Source organism: Sturnus vulgaris, chromosome 2, assembly GCF_052056855.1.
Source record: "Sturnus vulgaris isolate bStuVul1 chromosome 2, bStuVul1.hap1, whole genome shotgun sequence".
Classification (NCBI taxonomy): Eukaryota; Metazoa; Chordata; class Aves; order Passeriformes; family Sturnidae; genus Sturnus; species Sturnus vulgaris.
The window spans coordinates 115,090,004-115,111,555 of record NC_142244.1 but is presented as its reverse complement, the minus strand read 5'-3'; the positions used below and the strand labels follow the sequence as shown (position 1 = coordinate 115,111,555).

At 41.0% G+C, this 21,552-nt stretch overlaps 1 protein-coding gene across 1 annotated transcript in view; it reads left to right on the top strand.

Moving 5' to 3' along the window:
- Positions 1-15,739, top strand: part of BACE2 (beta-secretase 2) — a 52,927-nt gene extending 37,188 nt beyond the window's left edge. Inside the window, exons 7-9 of the mRNA XM_014880610.2 lie at positions 1,595-1,744; positions 2,971-3,139; positions 9,373-15,739. Of these exons, the coding sequence (XP_014736096.1) occupies positions 1,595-1,744; positions 2,971-3,139; positions 9,373-9,626 (573 nt within the window). The 3' untranslated portion in view covers positions 9,627-15,739. The remainder of the gene's footprint in view (positions 1-1,594; positions 1,745-2,970; positions 3,140-9,372) is intronic.
- Positions 15,740-21,552: the final 5,813 nt, after the last annotated feature.

The window sequence follows — 21,552 nt, the reverse complement described above, 5'->3', positions numbered from 1 at the left end:
GTGGAAGGGTGATTTTGGCAGATGGGCTGGGGGGGTTGGCACCTACCTGAGCTGGAGTCAGGACAGCAGTAATACATTGTTAAGTTAAAAAGTTGAATGAAGAAAAGCTCAGATAATCCTAAAATCTTTATTTTAATAGCCTTTTGGATATTGTGCTTTCAAATCTCCCATATGCATTGCTGCAGTGTGCAGAAGGAAGGGAAAGAAATGCAATGCCTCAAGCAAACTTTCTGGGAAATTAAAGCAGGCACTTAAAACAGCACTTTGTAGGCTTGGCCTGACCTGGCTGGGTGGTATCTTGCAATTTTTATCAGATTTGATTTTCAAGACAAAGTGGAAAGAGAGGAGAATTGTATTTCTCAGCAGGATTGGCCTGGGACTCAGCTGAGAGGGAAGAGTGTTCTGCCCTGTGCCAAGGGATGCACTTCAGCAAGAGCTGAGAGTTAAGGGTCAAAGGGCTGTTTGGGGTGGGAAATCTCCTTGCCTCACATGAGTCTGTGCTTGTTGGGGCCCAAGAACAGAGCAGAGCACTTGGAAATGTGAAGGAGTCTCCGTGCAGCCCCAACAAACACTTCACTGGGGAGGGGTGAGTGCCTGTCATCTGTAAAATGCCATCTTTTAATGAACGAGCTGATGCTTTCAGAATAATCGATATCACAGATAAATACCAGTGAGGAGAGTGCAGAGGCTGGGTTCCATCTTTTTCCTTCACCCAGATGGGAGGCTTTGGCTGTGCAGTCTCAGATCGAGCTCCTCCCTTGACTGCTGCTTTGTGGGGGAACAAGAACCAGCCAAAATAATGCAGTGAAATGAGGAAGGATTTTGCTCAGATCTGGCAAGAGGTCAGCTTCAGGGAGCAGGAACATTGAACAAGATGTTTGTCTTAGTTAAACAAGCTCTGTATGAGCTTGCTTTTTGTTTTGTTAGTTCATGGATATGTTACAAAGTACTGTTAATCAGTTTTATTTCAAAAGCATGTCGGGTTGTACTGGTAGGGAGTGACAGGGCAGCAAAAGAGACAGAGGGGTGTGTTTCTTTCCATTACAGCAAACCTTGATTCCCTTAGATGCCAGGAGATTTTTGGCTTAGCCCTTGGTTTCAAAACTCTGAAGCTGAGTAAGCAGCTGTAGGTGCATGAGAAAGGGAGATGACCTCATTATCCCATTATATTCTCATGTGGTTTTTATTTTGGTTTGTGCTTTTTATAAAACGTAAAATGCTGCTTCAAAATGTCGGTGTTTGGTCATAGAGGAGGGAGGGAGGCAGTAAAATCCCATTGTGGAAGTGGTTGCTCAGGGAGGCTCCATGTGTTCACTGCAGTAGAGGAAATAATGAGACAAAAATGGGGAGGGAAGGGAGAGCAAAACTTGCTTTTGGCTCTTCCCCCTTCTCCAGGGGTCACGACACACCTTGGTTTGGGTGTTGGGGTTTGGGTTTTTGCTTTGGTCCTTGAAGAAGCAGCTCAGATTTGTGTTCTTGAATTTCTCCATGGAAATAAAAGAACTATCAAATAGTGGTAGAGATCATTCACAAAAACCTATCAAAATGTCTGTAGTCTGCTAGTATAATTTTGTTTGGTTGGTTTGTTTTGCAGATACAAGAATTCTCTTCTGGTTTCTGGACTGGTTCACAGCTTGCATGCTGGGATAGAACTGAAAAACCCTGGTCCTTATTTCCCAAACTCTCCATTTACCTGAGGGATGAAAACTCCAGTAGGTCGTTTCGGATCTCTATCCTACCACAGGTCTCAACCTTCTTTGTTTATTCATCTGTGCATTTATTTTTTCTATTATAAAGCACATGCTCTTAAAAAATAGGAGCTATTTTTAGCAGTAATAGGGAGCTGGCTTGTTGCATGTAAGGAAAACCTTTTAAAATCAAAAATTTTAAATCAGTTTTTAAATAGGGAAAATAACAAATTTGTCAAATATAAAAGAAAAAAAAAAGAAAAGCACAAAGCACAGTTTCCCTCTCAGTGCAGTCCATCTAGTTGGGAATTTTTTTTTTTTTCAATTTGTCAGGAAAAACAGGCAAACTTTTGTTTTGTTTTCATGAGCTTTGGCTATATCTGGTGTCAATACAGAATGGCTCTGCTCATTTTGATCTTCTCGTCTTGGGAACGGAATTGATTTGTGTCTCGTGGCATTTTGAGTTGGAGCACTTCTTCTGAATATGAAAATCTTGGCTATGACCCTTTGTGAGCTCTTCACCAGTTTCTGCAACTTGCCTGGTTTATCTTTTATTAATATTCCATCCATTCCATCATATTTAGAATATAACGTGCCACTTTTGTTTTTCTTCTCTGGCTTCTCCTCCCAGTATAAGTTGCAGTACAGGCTGGTATCCTCTCACATTACTAATACATTCTTTTACCTCAAGGGACAGGCAGGAGCAAAGGAAAGAATGAACCTATTAAGTACATTTTAACTTGAAATATAGTAAAGCCTTATGATAAGCTTTTTCTGTATTGATCATGTAGCTTGGCAATCATTCATCTTCCCCGAGGAGACAGGGGGGAAATGTGACTTGAATTTATAAAATCTAGAACCTTGAAGCTGACACTGAATCAACTCCATCCTAATAATTCTTTTAATAACTAAATTAGTCTCTAATTTGAGTTCATCTCCCAAGTTCTTCCTGAGCCAACCTTCCCTTATGGAAAATATGGTAAAAAGTGAGAATCTCCAGAATTTGCTGTTGACCTGCATGTAGTGACTGACCGTGTTTAAATTTATTTTAGAATCCATGAGCTTTACCTCTTACCTCTCTGTTAGCTTTGACCAGTTTTAAATCATGTACAAAAATCTGTTTTCCCCTATCCATTCTCTATTTCCAGTGGAATTTGCATGCCTGAACTATAAAAATGAAAAAACCTGAACTTTTCAGTCTCACCTGCTGTGAGGTGTTTCTTTTTACACTCTGGATTCCATTTTTTCTTTTTATTTTTTTTTTAAATTTTCTTTTTAACAGCTTTATATTCAGCCCATCCTAGTGATAGGAGATAATTTGCAGTGCTACCGATTTGGCATCTCCTCCTCCACAAACGCCCTGGTCATTGGTGCTACAGTCATGGAAGGATTTTATGTCATCTTTGACAGAGCCCAGAGGAGAGTGGGCTTTGCAGTGAGTCCCTGTGCAGGTAAGAGGAAAATTTCTCAGGGTTTGGGGAGTGAGGAAACTCAGAGAAACACCTTTGCCACTTATCTGTTGGCAGAAAGTGTGGTTACTCCCACAGTATGAAGGGTGTATTTTAAATAAATTCCAAGATATTCACATTTCAAAGGAAAGGAAAAAAAATAAAAAAAGAAACTAAAACTGTATTTCAACATCTTTTGGCATGAAGTGGATCAGCCTCAGCTCCGGGTGTCTGTGCTGGGTTCTTCCCTCTCACAGAAATTATCTTTCTGGGACATCTGTCTGTGTGTGCAGTTTCCCCAACAGTTACATCAGACGAGTCCCTGTTTTTAATGCAGCTTCATTTTGGGCTGGTTCCTGCTCAGAGTTGTGCATAAATGGATTCTTCAACCAACTCTTGCAGTGTGCAGTGAAGTGCCTTACTCACACTTTTCTCTTAATGTAAATTCAGCCTGTTCAGCCCCTCAGAAATTCACAGAGCTGAGGTGAAAATAGACTCACATTAAGACTCAATTAGTGTTTGTGTTAATTCTAAACAATTACTTTTCTCATCGTAAGCAGAAAGCCACTAATTTATTAACTAGCTGCTGAGGAGATGTGAAAAAGCTCATAATTTTTGGCTGATTTTACTGTGCTGGTTAACTTTCATGATTTCTCTTTTCTCACCAAGGGTAGCTAAAACGCAAAAGTTTTGGGTGTCCCTCTCCATGTTGTTCAGACATTGCTTTGACATCACAAGAACCTCCAAGTGGGAGAGGAGGGGATGGATGTACACCCATACTCAGGTCTCTGTCCCAAGCAGGAATGGCCTGTGCCCTGAAAAACATTGTCTCACCTGAGGTTTGCATGAGAGAAGCACTGGAACTGGCAGTGCTTCTTTAAGATCTCAGAGAAAATAAAGGTAGTTCGGTCTGGAATGCTTAGTGCAATCACAGAGGGGGGAAACAGAGATACTGGCTGGCTGAGTTCTAGCTCTAGGGCAGTTTTAAAGCTCTATTCTTTTTTTAATCTCTCCATTTTTAACAAGCTCAGACTCATCAGCTTTGAGCTCACTCCTAGAGAAAATCTGGATATTGATATGAATTGCTTTATGGACACTTCTGTGAGGTGCCATGCAGTGATGAAAGGCACGATTTGAATGCATCTGGCAGGAGAGTGTAACTGGGCAAATACTGCAGGCCAGGTTTTCCTGCCTTTCATTCTCCCTGGTGCCTCCTGAGTGCAGCTCAGTGTGGAGCTGCCTCCTGTCCCTGTCCTGCTGCAGCCACCAGTGGAGGGAGGAGGGGGCATCTGGCAGAACACACTGACCACGTGTGGTCAGCAGGGGACACGAGGCAGCTGCTGTGCATTAGAACTGCTTTGTTGAGAAAAATAATCAGGGAGCCATAATAACACCACCTTGGTGTTAATATTGCTACCTGCAAGCATAGTTTGACCACTTCACGTAGTTCTGCCCATGAGGAAGAACTGAGCTTGCTGAATAGAGCTGCTATTGGAATTCCCATGAGCTTGGGCATGTGATTGCACCTCCAAGACATTTCCTCCTTGTCTCCTTGTCCACGTTTTCTGCTCATGCCTAACCCAGCCTCATGGGAACTCTGCTTCCTGAGGAACCAGCCGAGTGGCTCAGACAAGATGCACGGAGTTGGCAGATCCCACTCACACAGGGCAGATGACATTTCTCTGGATTGTGCCAGTTAGGCTGAGTTTCACTTCTTCACAGCTCGTGGTTTCCATATTTACCAGCACTTTGATCAGAGAGCCATGGCTGTGAGTGGTAAGGATCAGTGCAGGATGAGGGACTGAGCTGCCTGACTGCCTCCCCATGCCCTCCCCAGCAGCTACATTAATGGCATTTATTTGGAGCCTTCTAGTCAGCTCCTGGGCATAAATTAAACTGAATTACTGGTGGCTCAAATCTTCAGAAACAGAGGAACGTTGAAGACCATTTGTAATGGTGTGGTGTTTGCACCTCTCAATTAGTGGTTTGTCTCAAGTTTCTTCTGCCTTCACTCAGAGCCAGGATTAAAAAACATGAAGGAAACTGATTTTCTCATGTCCAGACTTGGTTGTTTATTAAATCTTATCTAAAGTACAGAAAGTTCAGCAACACTTCTAGCTACAAGCTAGAATCGAGCAAAATGGAGCTGAATCCAGCTGCTACAAGGTCCCTTAAAGCTAAACAGTCCAATAGAGAATTAACACCTATATTATTTATACTTTTAACCCAATACTCAAATTCCCGTGCCCCTCAGTGTGGCACTAACTGTGCAACCAGAAACCACTGCCTGAAATCATGAAGAAGAAGGAAGATGAGCACTGAAAGAGACACCACCCAAAATTCTCCATCTTATCCCATACCTATTACTGTATTATAAAAACTTCAAATTTAAAACCCTTTACCATGTGAAAGCACACACTTCTGTTTAACTACACACCCATGATTTTAACTCCATCACTCAAATTTGGAGCCTTCTCCAAGGCCTCAGGTCACAAGCAGTGTTCTCCTGGGGGTCAGTGCCAGAAAGCACAGAAAACTCAAAAAACCCAGATTTCTGGGATCCAGCAACCATTCAATGTGGCTTTGCAACGACCTTTGCCTTCTTAGTGTGAACATTAAATTAAATCCTTGTTTTTGTAAAGTGTTAGAGCTGTACGTGATGAATACAAAAAATATGGGAACAGGACTAAAAACCTAAATTTCATTGAACTTCCAGGTTACTTTTCAGACTTGGCTAGAGATGAGAACTGGCTTATCCCACATTATTCCTTGGACCATTTTCATTCTCCAGGATGTACCAAGAAAGAGGAAAGTTAGATGGCTGCAGGAAGCTATTCCATTGTAGCAGGAAATTTGCCTTTTCCTCACTACATGAAACCCTTCAAGACTTATTCAGACAAATAATTTTGAGTTGCCTGTTGATAACCTCGTGTTTACAGGATTTTCTTAGGACAGGTTTTTGGATCAGGTCCCTTCTTGAGACAGGATGTTCAGATTAATGAGTTGGTTTTAGTGAAGCAACCTGGAAATGTTCAAGGCCAGGTTGGATGGGACTTCAAACAACCTAGTCTCATGGAAAGTCCCCTGCCCATGGCAGGGTGTTTAAACTAGATAATCTTTAAGGTCCCATTCCAAACAAAGAAAAGAAAAATAAGGAAAAAGAAAATAGCCCTGTGGGAAAAGAGTTGGGATTTTGGTAGGCCCTAAACTGCATGCAAGCCAAGGTAAGTGAAAATGAAATTACATAACCAAGAGCAGTATCTACCGGGGCATTCAGGAAGGTTGGACATGAGGAGTTTTTTCTTCACCAGGCGGGTGGTACAGCACTGAAACAGGGTCCCCATCCTCGGGGTTTTACAAGGCCTGGCTGGATAAATCTGCAGCAGAACTGATCTGTTGATCCTGACAGTACTGATCTGAGTAGGATCCTGGTCTGGGTGACTTCCAGGGGCCATTTTCAGGCTGTACCTTACAATTCTATGATTAATTTGATCTAATTCCAGGTTTACTGCCTTTGCAACCACCCAAGTGGGTGAGCTAACGTGTGTAGCACTTGTACACAAATGTTAGAAAATAACATTTTTCCAGAGGCACCTTTTTTGTCCCGTAATCATCAACAAAGAAGAAAATATCATTTATTCAAGGTTATAAAAGTAGTGTAGTTAGGTACCACCAGTTATTCTAAAATAATACATCAAAATACTCTAATTCAGTTAATGTGTAATAAGCTGAGCATGTGTGACTGTTAGTTTATGTTAAGGGCTTCTTTGAACAATTTAGGCAAATTTCCTCTCAATTTCTCTGGGGGTGGAAGAGTGTGAGGGAAAACTTTTTTCCCTTTTGGAGGGAAGAAAGCAGAGGCTGTGCTATCAAGCATTTTCAAAATGCAATTTAAAATGTCAGCCACTATGGCAACAGCTTTGTGTTGTCTTCTTTAATAGGAGTAATTATTGTGCTCAAGCCAAATAATGAGTAATTAGAGACTGTTTATTTTCAAAGCTATTTCCAAGGTGGAAAATTGTCCTGCTTTTTCTTTTCTCCCCCACTTATTCAAAATGCAACTGAGTAATGATACTCAGGCCTTGTATTTCAAATTGGTGTTAAATGTGGTTGAGTTTGGTGTTGCTGCAGAACTTCACAGAGACAAAAGCCAATGGTGAAAGGGGGTGAGATATCCAGAAGAAATAATTGCACAGCAGACAAAGTGCAGTCCTGGGGTTCTGGACAAAAAGGATTTCTGCCACAGACCTTCTAGGCAGAATTTTACAGTCTAATGAGTTTGGGGAGTGGGTGTTTGGTTATCCACCAGTGCCAGGGTCCTCGTGGGTGCAGCCTTGGGTTCCCCCAGTTTGTTCTCACAGAATATTCCTGCTAAAGGAGTCTTCCCACACTTAGGGGTGGAGGAAGGGTTGGTTTGGATGAGTGATTCCACAGAAAATTCCTTGTTTGGGCATTTTGTTTGTTGTGAAGATTGGTTTCCCATCTGATATGTGTGTTGCAGCCTCCCATTCCCTCCACCAACACGAAAGAGGCAGCAAGGGACAGGAGTGAGGGTGCAGGATTGCCCATTTCAACACCAGCCCACAATTAGTTGAATTAAGCCTAACAAAACCTAAATCTTAAAATAATACGAGGTCTTACGAGGCCAGGGACTGAATGACAACCAAAATCTATGCAGATAAAGCAACTAACCTGTTCTGCATTTTTAAAAGTATCTTAAGAACCTTAAAATCCACCTTTGCAAAATCCAGGCTCCCTTCTTCCTTCCAAGTGGGTAGTTTATGGTAATCTCTTTAAACATGGTTTCAGCAGTTGTGACTAAGATCTGTGAAAATAAGAGATACAATTTTTAGTAGATGGGATCACTTCCAATCAGGCAAGAGTGTGCCTGTCTGTAAAATGTGCCAGAACAGGACAGTTAAAACTGAGACCTTCATGAAAAAATAGATGTGTCATGGGAGTGGCTGACTAGAGAAATGAATTACGGCTGCTTCTTCCCTTAACTTTGTCATCATTTTTTGAGTTGCTGGGTTAGTTCTCCTGGCCCAACACCGTTGATCCTTCATGTCCCTGTTCCTCATTGACCTTCCTCTCCTCCACTCCCCTTTTGTGGACAGCTGTCACCCAGCTCTCCTGCCTCACCTCGCCTTCCTTCTGGATCTTCATCCACAAAACTGTCTGTGGTGCTTCCCACACTGCTCGTTGTGTTTAGGGTAAAGTCCTTAAAGGTGTCTGTGAAGCTGTTGCACCTTCCTGCTGCTCCCTAAGATGACAGCAGATCAAAGAATCACCCGAGGTGCTTTCCCAGTTGCTGGAAGTGCCAGAAACAAGCAAAAAGCTGCCCTACCACCAGGGTGATGTTGTAGGATATTTAAATGGATATTTTGGAAAGACTAGTGCAGAGGCAAAAACATGATCCAGTGGTTTGGGCTTTGATTGAAATGCCTGTTCTCTCCTAGGCAGCCTGTGGAGATGTGGGAGAGTCACGCTCTCCTTATGCTTCAGAATCCCTTTTTATAAACACAGGATTCTTGCATTTTTATTGCAATGAGGAATGTGTAAACATGAGCGTGCCGAGATGTGCAGTGACAGAGGGAGAGGGACACACAAGTACTTTTTAAATGGTTGTGCTGGTTCAAAAGCAAAACCAGTGAGAGACTCCAAGTCAGACATACCATTTAATAGGAAAAAAAAGAGAAAAAATAAAATACATGCAATAGTAGAAAAGAAAACCACTGATAGAGTCAGGATACAACCTGACACTGCTCCAGTTAGGGTGGTGGTAGCAGTCCAGATGAAGTGGTCTTGCTGAAGCAGTGATCCTGTGGAAAGGTCTGGTAGCTCTTGTCCTCTGGAAACCAGTGGCTAAGGGCTGCCTTGGTGTTCCAAATCTCAGTTTTTATCTAGGTAGGAAATGCTTGGCTCCTCCCCCTGGCTGGAGCATCTCCCAGTGGGATGATGTCATTTTATCAGTCATGCACTGGGACTCAATGGCCCATTAACAGGGGATAGCTCCTGGAGAAAGGACGGGTTGTGGAAAAGATAAAAAACATTGCTTTAGCTGGTTTTAACAGATGGCCCATTAACAGGAAATATCTCCCACAGAGATAAAGATCACTGCCCCACCTGGTTTCAACAGATGCTGATAGAATACACACTTTTGGGCACATCTTTACATTGTAACCTAGGATAATGGTGTCTGTGGAGCTGATCCTTTCCTTTGTGTACCTCCCCAGAAGCTGACGGCTCTCCCGTCTCGGAGATCGAGGGCCCTTTCACCACAGCAGACGTCGCCAGCAACTGCGTCTCCAGCATTTCCTTCCACGAGCCCGTGCTCTGGATCGCCTCCTACGCCCTGATGAGCCTGTGTGGGATCATCCTGCTGGTCCTGATCGTGCTGCTGCTCATCCCTCCCCGCTGCCAGCACCGCTACACGGACAACGACGTGGTCAACGACGAGTCCTCCCTCGTGCGCCACCGGTGGAAATGAGAGGCTGGATCCCAAAAACTGACTCAAAAACAGGGCCAAGGACAAACAGCTCTGCCAAGGAGAAGAAGCCAATGCCTCCTCAGTCCTTTCTACGTTCCTACAAAACGCTGTTGAAAATCCCACCAAATATCCCGCGTCGTGACTTTTACAGCTTTATTTTCTAACACCGGTTCTGAACCAAAGCACTGTTAAACACCTCTGAAGTGCTACGGTACTGGATTTGCTACTGCAGTACAGTGAGCCTTTATGCTCTCTACAGTACCTTCTTAAAAAAAAAAAAAAAATTAAAAACTTTAAAAAAAAATAAAAAACCACACCATGATGTTCTTCCACTGTCTGAACAAAAATGCCCATCTCTCTTTCACACAAAAAAAGGAGCTGTCAGTATTTTCTAACTAATCGAGCCCTGACTGTAGAAAAAGAGAAAAAAAATTAATAATCTTTCTTATTAATTGCATTAAATGAATACTGCTTTCTGTTTACATCAGTTTATTTTGAAACTGTGCTTATGGTGTGAGGGAGGGAGAAAAGTCAGACTTAAGCAGCAGAGAAAAAGCAAGGGAGATCAAGAAGAAATGTTGGTTTATGGTTTCTTTCCCTCAAGATCACTGCTGCCACTTGAGAGGGTCTCCCTCCCCGAGACTTGTAACAAAATGGTCCAAGGTGGTGAAAACTGGGAAACAAACTTGTTCAGCCTTAGAGTAAAACAAGACTACCTCTCTTAATTTACAAGGATGCTACCACTGGTGAGTGTGTGGATTAGAACTGGTCTTGAAGCACAAAGATGCTCCATACAACCAAATGGAACTACTTGGCTTTGAATTTTTTTGGATTTTATAAAAATTAATACTTCATGACTTTCCACTTTGGTGCACAAAAAAAAAAAAAAAAAAAGAAACCTTTCAGTTCCCCCCCCTCATGTGGGGTTTTGTTGTTTTTTTCTGAGTTTGATATTTAGAAAAGGCTGATCTGCATATGTACAGACAGACAAGAAAGAAAGGTCTGTGTTCTGCTGTATTTCTAGCGAGCATGTAACAAAAAGAAAAACCAAATAAGAAAGACAACCCTTTTTTTTTTTTTTCATTTGGCTGAGCTCAGCAACCTAGAAATTCAAAGGAGAAGTACCTGTCTTTATGGACAGGCTGTGAAGTGAAAGTCTTTATGCTGGCTTCTTTTTCAACTTGAGGTGTTCAGTTTGGCATCAATCAAATGAGAAGTGTGTGTGTCCTGGCTAAAAGCAAACACGTGGTGGGACTGGAAACAATAGTGGAAGAGCAGAGCAGAATGTATTTGACCAGGCTTCCATTCTGCAAGTGCAGATCATCGTGCTGAGGTCAGAATGAGGTATTTTCTTTGCAGATAGGACAATTTTTCTTTTCTCTAGTTGCAGGCTTCTCTGTAACACTGGCCTGAGTGTTTGGATTGGAAAGATAAACAGTGCAAGGCTGAGGATTTTTTTTTAATACATAGAAAAAGGAAAAATATTCCTTTGCATTTTTATAGCAGAGCAGTTTGCATATCTGTGGGAAATGAGGGAAAAAAAAAAAAGCTTAGCTCTGAATTTCCCAATCCCTTGCCTAGACAATTTTCTGCCCAAAATCCCTTCATATAGCTCTGTGATTCACACTGCCTCTGCATCTGACTCTGCATGGAATAAGGAAAGATTTTTTTTTTTCAAGAATGGTGCATTTACAAGGTGCACGTCATGTGTGTGAAAATAAAACACTGTGGGGTTTGTTTTATTAACTAACTTATGTCTTTCACGTCATAACTGGAAGTGCCTATGGTTTTCTTTTCAATTCTTGCACTTTCAGATTACTTGGCTCAGTAGAGTAAAATAATTGATGCTGTGATACAATGTCTGAAAATGGTTTCTTGTGGAATTTGGAGTTGGAAACAGGAGGGGATTTTGAATTTTTCTCCTTCTTCCTCTGCCTCTTAGTTTTTAAGAGGAGAAGAATTGTGAATTACATAAGCCATAGAGCTTAGCTGTTTTCTCAGTGTTCTATTTTCCATTTCTCTTTCTTAATATCTTTTAATTAGATATTATTAATATAGGCACGTTGTCCTCCTGGGTTCAGTTTTACACATAACAAATAACTTCAGAGTTGTATTCCTTCTTTTTCTACATCATGGCAATAGAAGTTCTGCTTCTGTCACTTGTTTCAAACAGAAACAAGGTATGGATTTTGGATGGATTGGGTTAAACAATAAACCCTCTTGCAATTCAGAAAGTGAAAACAACTTGTATACTTGTAAAAAGTTTCATCACTGCTCTCCTCAACTCAGAACCTCCTATCTCCTCACCACAAAGAGTTTTAGGAAGGTATTTACTGGGAAAGATTCTGAGTAGGCTTTTTAATCAGATTTCATCTGAGTGAACAAAGTCTTCTTAGTGCACTGGATTTCCTATTAAAGATTTAATATTACCTTTTTCCCTTTGAATGTCCTCGGTCAAGATATTTTAAGGGAAACACTTGAATAAAGAGGAGCAATAACCAAGTAGCAGAAATGAAATGCTAATATATTCTTGAGTTTTCCTGGCATTCCTTCACACTAAAAATGTGGCTTGTAGTAAAAATGCTGTGAGTGACACCTGTGAGCAGCACAAACTTCATCTGGGCTTGTAAATTGATACTTACACTGGCAGAAATTCAGGTGAGCATTGCTTTGTTGCTCTGGCAACAAGGAGAGCAGTGGAAACCCTGGTGGGTTCATTTTTAGCCTACAACACATTAAGAAAAATAATGCTCTCGGGCAGTTTTGTATAGAAGATGAAACACAGTGATAGACTACAATATAATCAAGTGTAGTCACTTGGTAACTCATAATGATCTCTCTCCCTGATATACTTCAAAAAATATTTATGTTGTGAGATAGATTATGCTCCTGTTAACCAACATCAGGTGTAAGAATAAACCATACCTTAAAAATAAAAGGAGGCAAGAGGAGTGGAAAAAAAAACCAGAGCATTGAGTAAAGATGATACTGGAAAATATTTATTATGGAAGACAGGATGCTCCAAATCTCAGCACTCCAAACCATCCCTTGTAAGAAATATCAATATTTGTTGCTGAGCCAGCTCTGCTCTGATGGGGATGTAACACCACATCCCAGGAAAAGTGTCAGAAATCTGCGTTCCCCTGGCTGCAGCCTCGCAGGTAATTTGATACCATCGGTGCAATCGCCGGGGATTTGAAGGGCTGTGGTTTGAGTTGGAGAGGTTAAACCTGAGTCCAGCCCTGGGAGTAGGTTAATTCTACCCCGCTGCCCCCGCAGGTTTTAGAAATATTTTCATAGGTTTTTTGGAGCAATTTAAATGCTGAGGGAAACAGATGAAGCATTTTAATAAGGCTTTTGTTCAGACGCTGTAAAAGAAGTTATGTGGAGGGGATTGTTCCGTTTTTAAGGTGAAGTATTGTGTTTAGGATGTGCATGTTGAATCAGCCTAAATGCAGTGTTTCAAGGGGTTTTGGTATCTCTTGTGCTCAATAGCTGTAAAATTTATCAGCTAAAGTCAACCTATGAGTACCCAGTTCCTTGGTGTGTATTGGTTGGCTTTGTCTTGCTGAAGGATGAGCCTTTTGTCTACCAAGCTTTTCCTTTTAAATATTAAAAGGCTTGTGAGAGTTGCATAGCACAGCAACATTTCCAGAGACAGAAAGAGAGATCCTTAAATTTTCCAGTGTTACAAAATGGTTGTGCTGCTGGAAGTTTCTTTGATTTCTGTAGGGATTTCCAACAACTGGGCTGGTGTTGGTTGTCATATCCTCATCTCAGACATGAATATAAATAGCAACATGAGCAGTGTAATGAAGGGCGTTAGTACAGTGACCTATGGAAGTGTAATTAAAGGGAATTACAGAAAGAAAAATAAATAGGATGCCTTTAGCTAGCTTCATTAAAAATTGCAAGAGCATAAGAGATTGATCCTTTTCAGAAAAGGCTGTACTGTTTACCAAGACATTAGTTCCTGTCAAACTTGACTCTCTGGTTGATAAATTGTTCATTTCTGGTTGCTGAAGTCCTTGCTGCTGTTGAGAGAAGTGAAGACAGGTTGGTAATGGGATATGAGCAATCTTCTGAGCCAGTCAGATTTGCTGGCTTTTGAGGCTTAATTAAATACTAATCCAGGCTTGTGAGTAATCCAGCATGCTGGTTATGGCTCTTTGGGACTGCTAGCAGAAATACTTGGCTTCAGCCAAACCCCTGGGTGAGATGGATCCAAAACACAAAAGCCACAGAGAGACAGCAGCTGCTGAGAAGCTGCTGTAGGTGCAAAATCCAACAGTCCCCATTTCCTCTGGCAAGGCTCCACTCACCTCAATGTTTTGGAAACCAGCACCCCAAGGTGCCTTTTGGTGCTACTGGGAATTATCCACCCCCAGGTGAACGCAGGGCACGTTCATCTTTAGGCTGGATCATTGCCCAGCTGCTGAATATTCCCCTCTCCATGTACCAGTGCATACAATGCTCTTTCTCACCCCCAGCAGTGGCATTTGTAAGCAGCAGGACAGGAAATCACAAAATATGCTGATATCAGTGTCTGTGCAGTACTAATGTAAGAATGGATTGTATTTGGCTGGATCTTTGTGGTCAAGTAGTCTTTGAAATACTGGGAATTTTAGATTAGACCATGAAGGCACATACATAATTTGAGCTAGCCAAAAAGTAAAACACAAACGGCAATTTTTAGAATTTACAAAGAACTAGCCCTCAATAAGTGCTCTCTTCCTTTTTTTTTTTCTTTCCTAATTGATAACAAGCACTTAAAATAAATGTATTTTAGTATAGTTGCTATCCTGCTAATTTGCTGGTTGCAAATCTGATTTTTTTCTGATTTGTCTTCCAGGCCATTCACCCTTCCTCATTCCCTCCTCCCCTCCCCCCCCCCCCAAAAAAAAAATTGCAGAAAGATTAAGATCTCCATTTTCCAATTTCCGTTTTCTAACAAAAGATACATATTTCTTGTTTACCATTTCAAGCAGTTCCTTAACACTTTAAAAATGAACTGTAGGTTGAAAATTCTTGCAGTGCCATTAGGAGAAGAATTGGAGCCAGAACTTTACCTGTGCCAATGGTCCTTGAATTTTACTGTGTGCCAAGAACTCCTTTGTGCATTTTACTATGTTCCCTGGACTTCTTTCACATCCCACTTGGAAATACGCCCTGGTCCTGTATATTCTCCTTTTTCTCCATCCTCAGGAAGTCCAGGGGTGGAGAGGAGGACCACAAGGAGTTGTAAAAGCGCCATCAATGACATCTTTTGTCCTATAAACAACTCCAGCTGAGCAACTGAGTTTGCTCTGATTTTTACAGCAATGTGTATTGAGACAAAACACTTGAATAAAGGAGATTGTTTGTAACAATCCTCTCATCCAGTCCCCCTCTGATGAGGGAAATTTTCACAGGGCCAAGCCAAACCTGCAAAGGGCATGTTTATTCCTCTGTTTGCAGAGAGGGGTTGTAGAGCTGAATGTTTAAATGGCTTGGTTGTCCTTTGGAAAATTCTCTGGTTAAAAAAAATGGAGTTGAGAATGTTTAGAGGTAATAAGAAGACAACTGACAATTTCTAGATAGCACAAAGGTGTGGATTACTGCAATATGTGCTGGAAAAAATTGCCTTGGTAGCCAGCACTCTGTGTGTGCATAAACTATACAAAGTTCAGTGTTTCAGACTTACCTGAAATAGGCAGTTCACTTTTTTTATTGCAAGTTTTATATGGAGATGCAGAGATCTTTTAAGGCTTTTAACACTACATTAACTGTTACTTGATAGATATTCAGGAAGTGTGGAAAGGATTTCACCTTTAAGGAAGTTATTCCAACTTAGAGAGGCATTGCTTCACCTGTTGTTTTGTTTTAATTAGACAATGTTTTTAACATTGACTGAAAAGAAAATAGGATCAAAATTTTGAAAAAAGGGGTATAGTCTTTCTAATTCAATCTTCAGGTTATGTTAGGATGTCTACCCCACTTACTGTCAAGCCTCATCACTCAATTTTCCGAAACTTGATACTTTGTACTTTCAGGTCTTGCCATTTTCAGATAAACACTATGTAAAAAATCAGATTTTATGCTGCATAAAATAAATGATTAATTCTTTCAACCTATTCTGTGTGTCCTTTTAAATCCTGTTAAGACGAACTTCAAAGCTGATGAATTTTATCCGTCCAAATTCCTCCTGTGACTCTCAATTCCAACTTCTGGCTGTGGCTCCGTGGGGAAAGCAGAGGTGCTGTAGATCCCATCTGACCCTGGCAGGATGGGGAGGCAGCCAAGTTTAGCTCTGAGGTGATTTTTTTTTCCTGGCTTATTCCCGAATCACAGACTGTTGCCTGGAAAGGCTGACCTGGAACAGAGACTAGGCAGAGCAAAAGGGATAAAATAGGTATTTATTGAGAGGATACACTTTGGGCAGTGCAAGAGCCTGGCCGGGGCTACACCCAAATCAAATCCAAATGTAACCCGTCACGAGTTTTTACACGTTTATAAATTTTGGTTTATCTACATATTGGGGTCAATTATCCAACCACAGCCCCAGGTTATGAAGTCTCAGCCCCCTGGCTTGCCCCCTTTCCCTTGCCATTGCTTATGATTTTTGGGTACCAGTCGTCCTTGATTCTCCAGCTAGAAAGGAATTGTTTTGTCTAACTGCCCTGTGAAGAGAACTTACTAACACCTAATATGAAGTTTCCAAATTAAGCACTAAGCAGCAGAGATTCTGGAAAATATAAAAGCTAAGACCCGAGGAGTCAGATATTCCTGCTTCAGCCTCTCCTGTCCGTATGAGGCAGAATCGAGCAGAGATTCATGATGCCGAGAAGGTGAAGCTGCTGATGGTTCGGGTCACGCCTGGGGCTGTTCCTGCCCTGGGATGCGATGGGGAAGGGACACAAATCCCTGTCCCTGTTCCCAATCCCTGCTCCGCGCTCTTTCCTCGCCAGGTGGAGCCCAAGGGGCGTTTTCCAACTCCGGGAGCCCTTGCAGCACTTTCTGGTTGTTTTTTTTCCCCGAATTCCCTTTAAAGTTATTTTCGCTTTCTTTTTTGAATACCCGACCTCAAAGGTCCTTAGCTTAGAGTTTTCTGATGGTTTATCATCTCCCTCTTCCCTCCACCTAAACGCCTCTTTTAAAAGTCCATCATTTTAAGCCCTGAGCATTTTAAAAGCACCACAGTGTATTTATTGTGTATGTTGTAAATTTAGGGTATTAGTCAAGTAGGATGGAGTGGCACCAACTGTTTAGTATTTTTCCTTCGAAGCTGGCAGGTTTTGCTTATTTCTGTTCTGATATTCAACAAAGCTTCTCCATTACTGCCCCAGAAGTTGTGGATGCTGCATCCCTTCCAGTGTTCAGGTGTTGGATGGAGCTCTGAGCCACCTCTTCTAGTGAAAGGTGTCCCTGCCCATGGCAGGGGGTTGGAACTTTATGATGATTTTTTAAGGTCCCTTCAAAACCATTCCATCATCCCACTATTACACAGCTCTGCTCACAACTTTTCGTTATTTTTCTTGTGTTTAAACTTTCTTTATGCTCTTGAAATTGCCATCATCTTGAGAGCACCCTTCAGGCTCATTGAATCCAGAACTGTAAAGCTGTTTATTCACACCTGCCTGTCTCGGCCTTGCCCATGAAAACTGGCCTGTTTAGACAAAACAGCTTTTAAGTTTGTGTGTGAAACACAAAAGTAAGAATTTATTGCAAGAATATGTTTGTTTTTTTTATAATGACAGTGAAGTGTACACAAATACGTGAAGGTTGGCAGTGCAAGTGCTCTGTGTAATTTTCCAGTACAATGTGTCATTCTGATGGCCACTTAAACAGTAAACATCTACTATTCTTCCCTTTCTCCACCAAAACAAACTCTTTAAAAATAAATGGAATGTGGTTTCTATTTTTTTTTCTTTCTAGAGGCTGACAAGTACCACTTGCCTATACCTTGATTCATCATCTGTTGGGCTAGGGAATTCAATAGCATTTCCCAATACAGATTGTTGTAAAGAATACAGGGATCTGTGCTGCCAGTGCCTACACAAATATTGGAGCATTGGATTTTTATAGCTGTTAGCTAGATGAGACAGCTTTCTATGAATAAACAAGGTATTGTGATTCTTCAAATTCTCTCTTTTCATGCACCCAGAATTGTTCTGAAGTACTCTGAGTAGGAATACTATTTACTTTTCCCATGAGTGCTTTTTAATTGTAAATTTCACATTGCTTTCTGCATTCTTATTGAATGAGATTATTTTTATTGTTGGACAACTTGAACATTCTCTAGGCTGGGGGTTTATACTGATTTTTAGCTGCTGATTTATTTTTGACTGCTGATGTATCCATCTTCTATCTGGATGTAGTGCAGTTAAATATATTTTCCACATGTTTCTCTGGATTAAAAAAGCAGAAGAAAAACACAAATTAGCCCCACCTTTGTGGGCCAGCAGTGCCCCAGACTCACAAGCTTTACAGGTTTTCCAGTTTATCAGCTGAAAGTAATCCATGCTTGCTTTTTGCCCTTGGTTAAATGATCCATTTTTGCATATCTTGGGGAAGGTGACTTTAATCCTGTATACCCACAAAAGAAGTATCTAAAAGTTCTCATCTTGTTTTAAGTATTTGCTCCTGAGTTTCATAAAGACAGTCAAGGTATACCAGGAGAAAAAAATAAAAAAATAAAAAGGGGGGGGAGAACCCAAACAAACAAAACCCAGAAAAAACAAACAAACATCAGCAGTAATTTTATTACAATAGACATTTACATCTCTATTTCTCTATGTTCCCCTTCATGTCACCACCACACAGGATGCTGAGTTATGGCACAGGCACATAGTGAATTATGAGTGAGTTAAATTATGGCACAGGCACATGATAAATTATGGGGGAGTTAAATAATTGCTCTTCCACACTACTGTCCCTTCTGTCCATTGCATGATCTTGTCTGTACCAAGTCTTAGGTAAAATTAGCACTAGTTGTACATTTTATGCAGAAGATCTATTTTTTAAAGTTCTTGTGAGCTCTACAAGCAAAGATTTAATCCAATATTCTCTCCCTGCCTTGCAAATTCTGCCTCTGCTTTAAATCATTAAATTCTTTGAACTCGTCCTGGCAGGACTGAAAATCCAGTGCTGTCCATTTGTGGGCAAGCAGCAAACACGTAAATTAAATTTTACGAGAGCTGGAATGACACTTTTGCTCATTTGTTAGCCAAGTGAGGTGGATGCAGAAAATCTCTCACTTGGTGCTGTGGTTCAAAGGGCAAGCAGGAACTTGCTGGTATAGTTTTAACTGTGTTAGACCATAAATTTCCTCTGCTGAGCTGGATTTTGTGATAAGAATAAGACCCTATAGATGCATTCACCTGCTCCATTCAGTGTCATTTGTTCCCTGAGTAGATTTCCTGTCCTGCTTATCACCAAAGAGTCTTACAGCCTCACAGGAATTGAGAGTGCAGATTAGTATTTTGTAAGTTTTTCTCTAAAAAACATTACAGAATGAATGTTTTCAGGGTGAAATCAGAAAAGATCCTCAGAAGGGTTCTGCACCCCATCTTCGATTAATCACTAAAGAAAGAAGTGTCACTTGATTTTTTTGCAGATACAAAACTGAGATACCTGAAGTAAAATATTTTAGAGTTTCCTCTTCCTTAGGCACTTAAAATCCCCTCAGCCACTGGATCCCTGGGATTTGGCAGGCCAGCAAACCAGGCTTTGCAGCAATCTTGGGTGTAGTTCCATGTAGTTTAGGCAGTAATGAAAAGTAACCTGCTACACTTTTCTTGTGGGTAAAAGCAGGTAAAATTTCATTTTTTCCAATACACTGATGGCCAGTGAAGTAGTTTTGTTCACTGTATTGAGGTGGGTGACAAAGTTCCTAAAGGGCTTAAAAGTTTTCCCTATGGAATCTGTGACCCACCACTACTCATACTATAAATTTATTTCAAAATTAAATTATCTCAAGTCCTAGTCCAATATTCCTTGCTCTAATAAAAACAGAGGAATTTTTCATTACCACACAGTGTTTTGGGTTTAGAGCTGGATTTATTGTTACTTTGAGGGCTAGAAGTGCAGTCTTCAACAGTTTCAATCATTTTCTTGCAGTATAACACTTCCTGCAGAAATAACTGCATATTTTAAAAAGTATGGGCAGACTATTGTCCTTAACTTCCTCTTGCCACCTCATAACTCTTTTTCCTTTCCGTCCTATGCTTCTCGTTCCTTAAGTTTTATTTGTCCCATGTTGCCTGTTTAATTATTCACACGCCAGGTTTTATGGACGTTGCTTTTTCATTTGCAAGCTCCAGTACATTTGAAAATAACCAGCAGCAATTACTCCCTTAGGTTTTACCCTGCAATTTACAGGCTATTATAATATACCACTGGCAGACAAGGACAAGAAACACCTCTCCTCCAGGGACTGGAAACATTTACAGCTCTCAGGAGTGTCCTGGGAGGAATGCAAAAGCCCCACTGTGTTCCTATATGAGTCCCTGCAGGATTTTATTCATCTGTTTGCTGAGCTAAATATAATTTCTGTGCATCATTAGAGGCAGAGGGAATGAAAGAGCTTAGTGGAAACTAAATCTGAGAGTTCTTAAGGGCAACTGCAGAATTGCAGAGGAATTTGAGTGATTTTCTAAATGAAAATTACTGACCCAGCTACCCAGCAGGGAGGAAACCTCCAGGTGATGCTGCACAACACCTGGTAAGAAGAAAAGATGAACCAAAGGTGGGCTGGAGCTCGTGTGGAAATTGTGTCATCCCAGCCCTTGGACAGGGGCTGGAAAAAGGAGGAGGGGTCTCCAATGGAAAAAGACTTGGCTTGGGTTCAACAGATGCAAAAAAACCTGTTTCATCTGCAGAATGGATCCAAACTCAAAGAGAGTAGGTTTAGATTGGATATTAGGACGAAATTCTTCACTGTCAGGGTGGTAGAGCTGCCCCATCCTGGAAAGTGTCCAAAGTTTAAGTAACCTGATGTAGTGGGGACATTGCCTGGCCATGGCAGAAGGGAAGGGGAAAGAAAAGAAAAGAAAAGAAAAGAAAAAGAAAAAGAAAAGAAAAGAAAGAAAAGAAAAGAAAAGAAAAGAAAAGAAAAGAAAAGAAAAGAAAAGAAAAGAAAAGAAAAGAAAAGAAAAGAAAAGAAAAGCAAAAGAAGAAAAGAAAAGAAAAGAAAGAAAGAAAGAAAGAAAAGAAAAGAAAAGAAAGAAAAGAAAAGAAGAGAAAAGAGAAGAGAAGAGAAGAGAAGAGAAGAGAAGAGAGAAGAGAAGAGAAGAGAAGAGAAGAGAAGAGAAGAGAAGAGAGAGAAAGAGAAGAGAATAGAAGAGAAGAGAGAAGAGAAGAGAAGAGGAAAGGAAAGGAAAGGAAAGGAAAGGAAAGGAAAAGGAAAGGAAAGGAAAGGAAAGGAAAGAAAGGAAAGGAAAGGAAAGGGAAAGGAAAGGAAAGGAAAGGAAAGGAAAGGGAAAGGAAAGGGAAAAAGGAAAGGAAAAGTGAAAGGATAAGAAAGGAAAGGAAAGGAAAGGAAAGGAAAGGAAAGGGAAAGGAAAGGAAAGAAAGGAAAGGGAAAAGGAAAGGAAAGGAAAGGAAAGGAAAGGAAAAGGAAAGGAGAAAGCAAAGGAAAGGAGAAGGAAAGGAAGGAAAGGAAAAGAAAGGAAAGGAAAGGAAGAGGAAAGGAAAAGGAAAGGAAAGGAAAGGAAAGGAAAGAAAGGAAAGGAAAGGAAAGGAGGAAAGGAAAGGAAAGGAAAGGAAAGGAAAGGAAAGGAAAGAAAGGAAAGGAAAGGAAAGGAAAGGAAAGGAAAGGAAAGGAAGAAAGAAAGGAAAGGAAGAGAAAGGAAAGGAAAGGAAAGAAGGAAAGGAAAGGAAAGGAGTCCAGCTTCGCCGAACGGTCCTCCTGAGTGGCATGTCAGCCCTCCCTCTGTCCCGCGGGCTA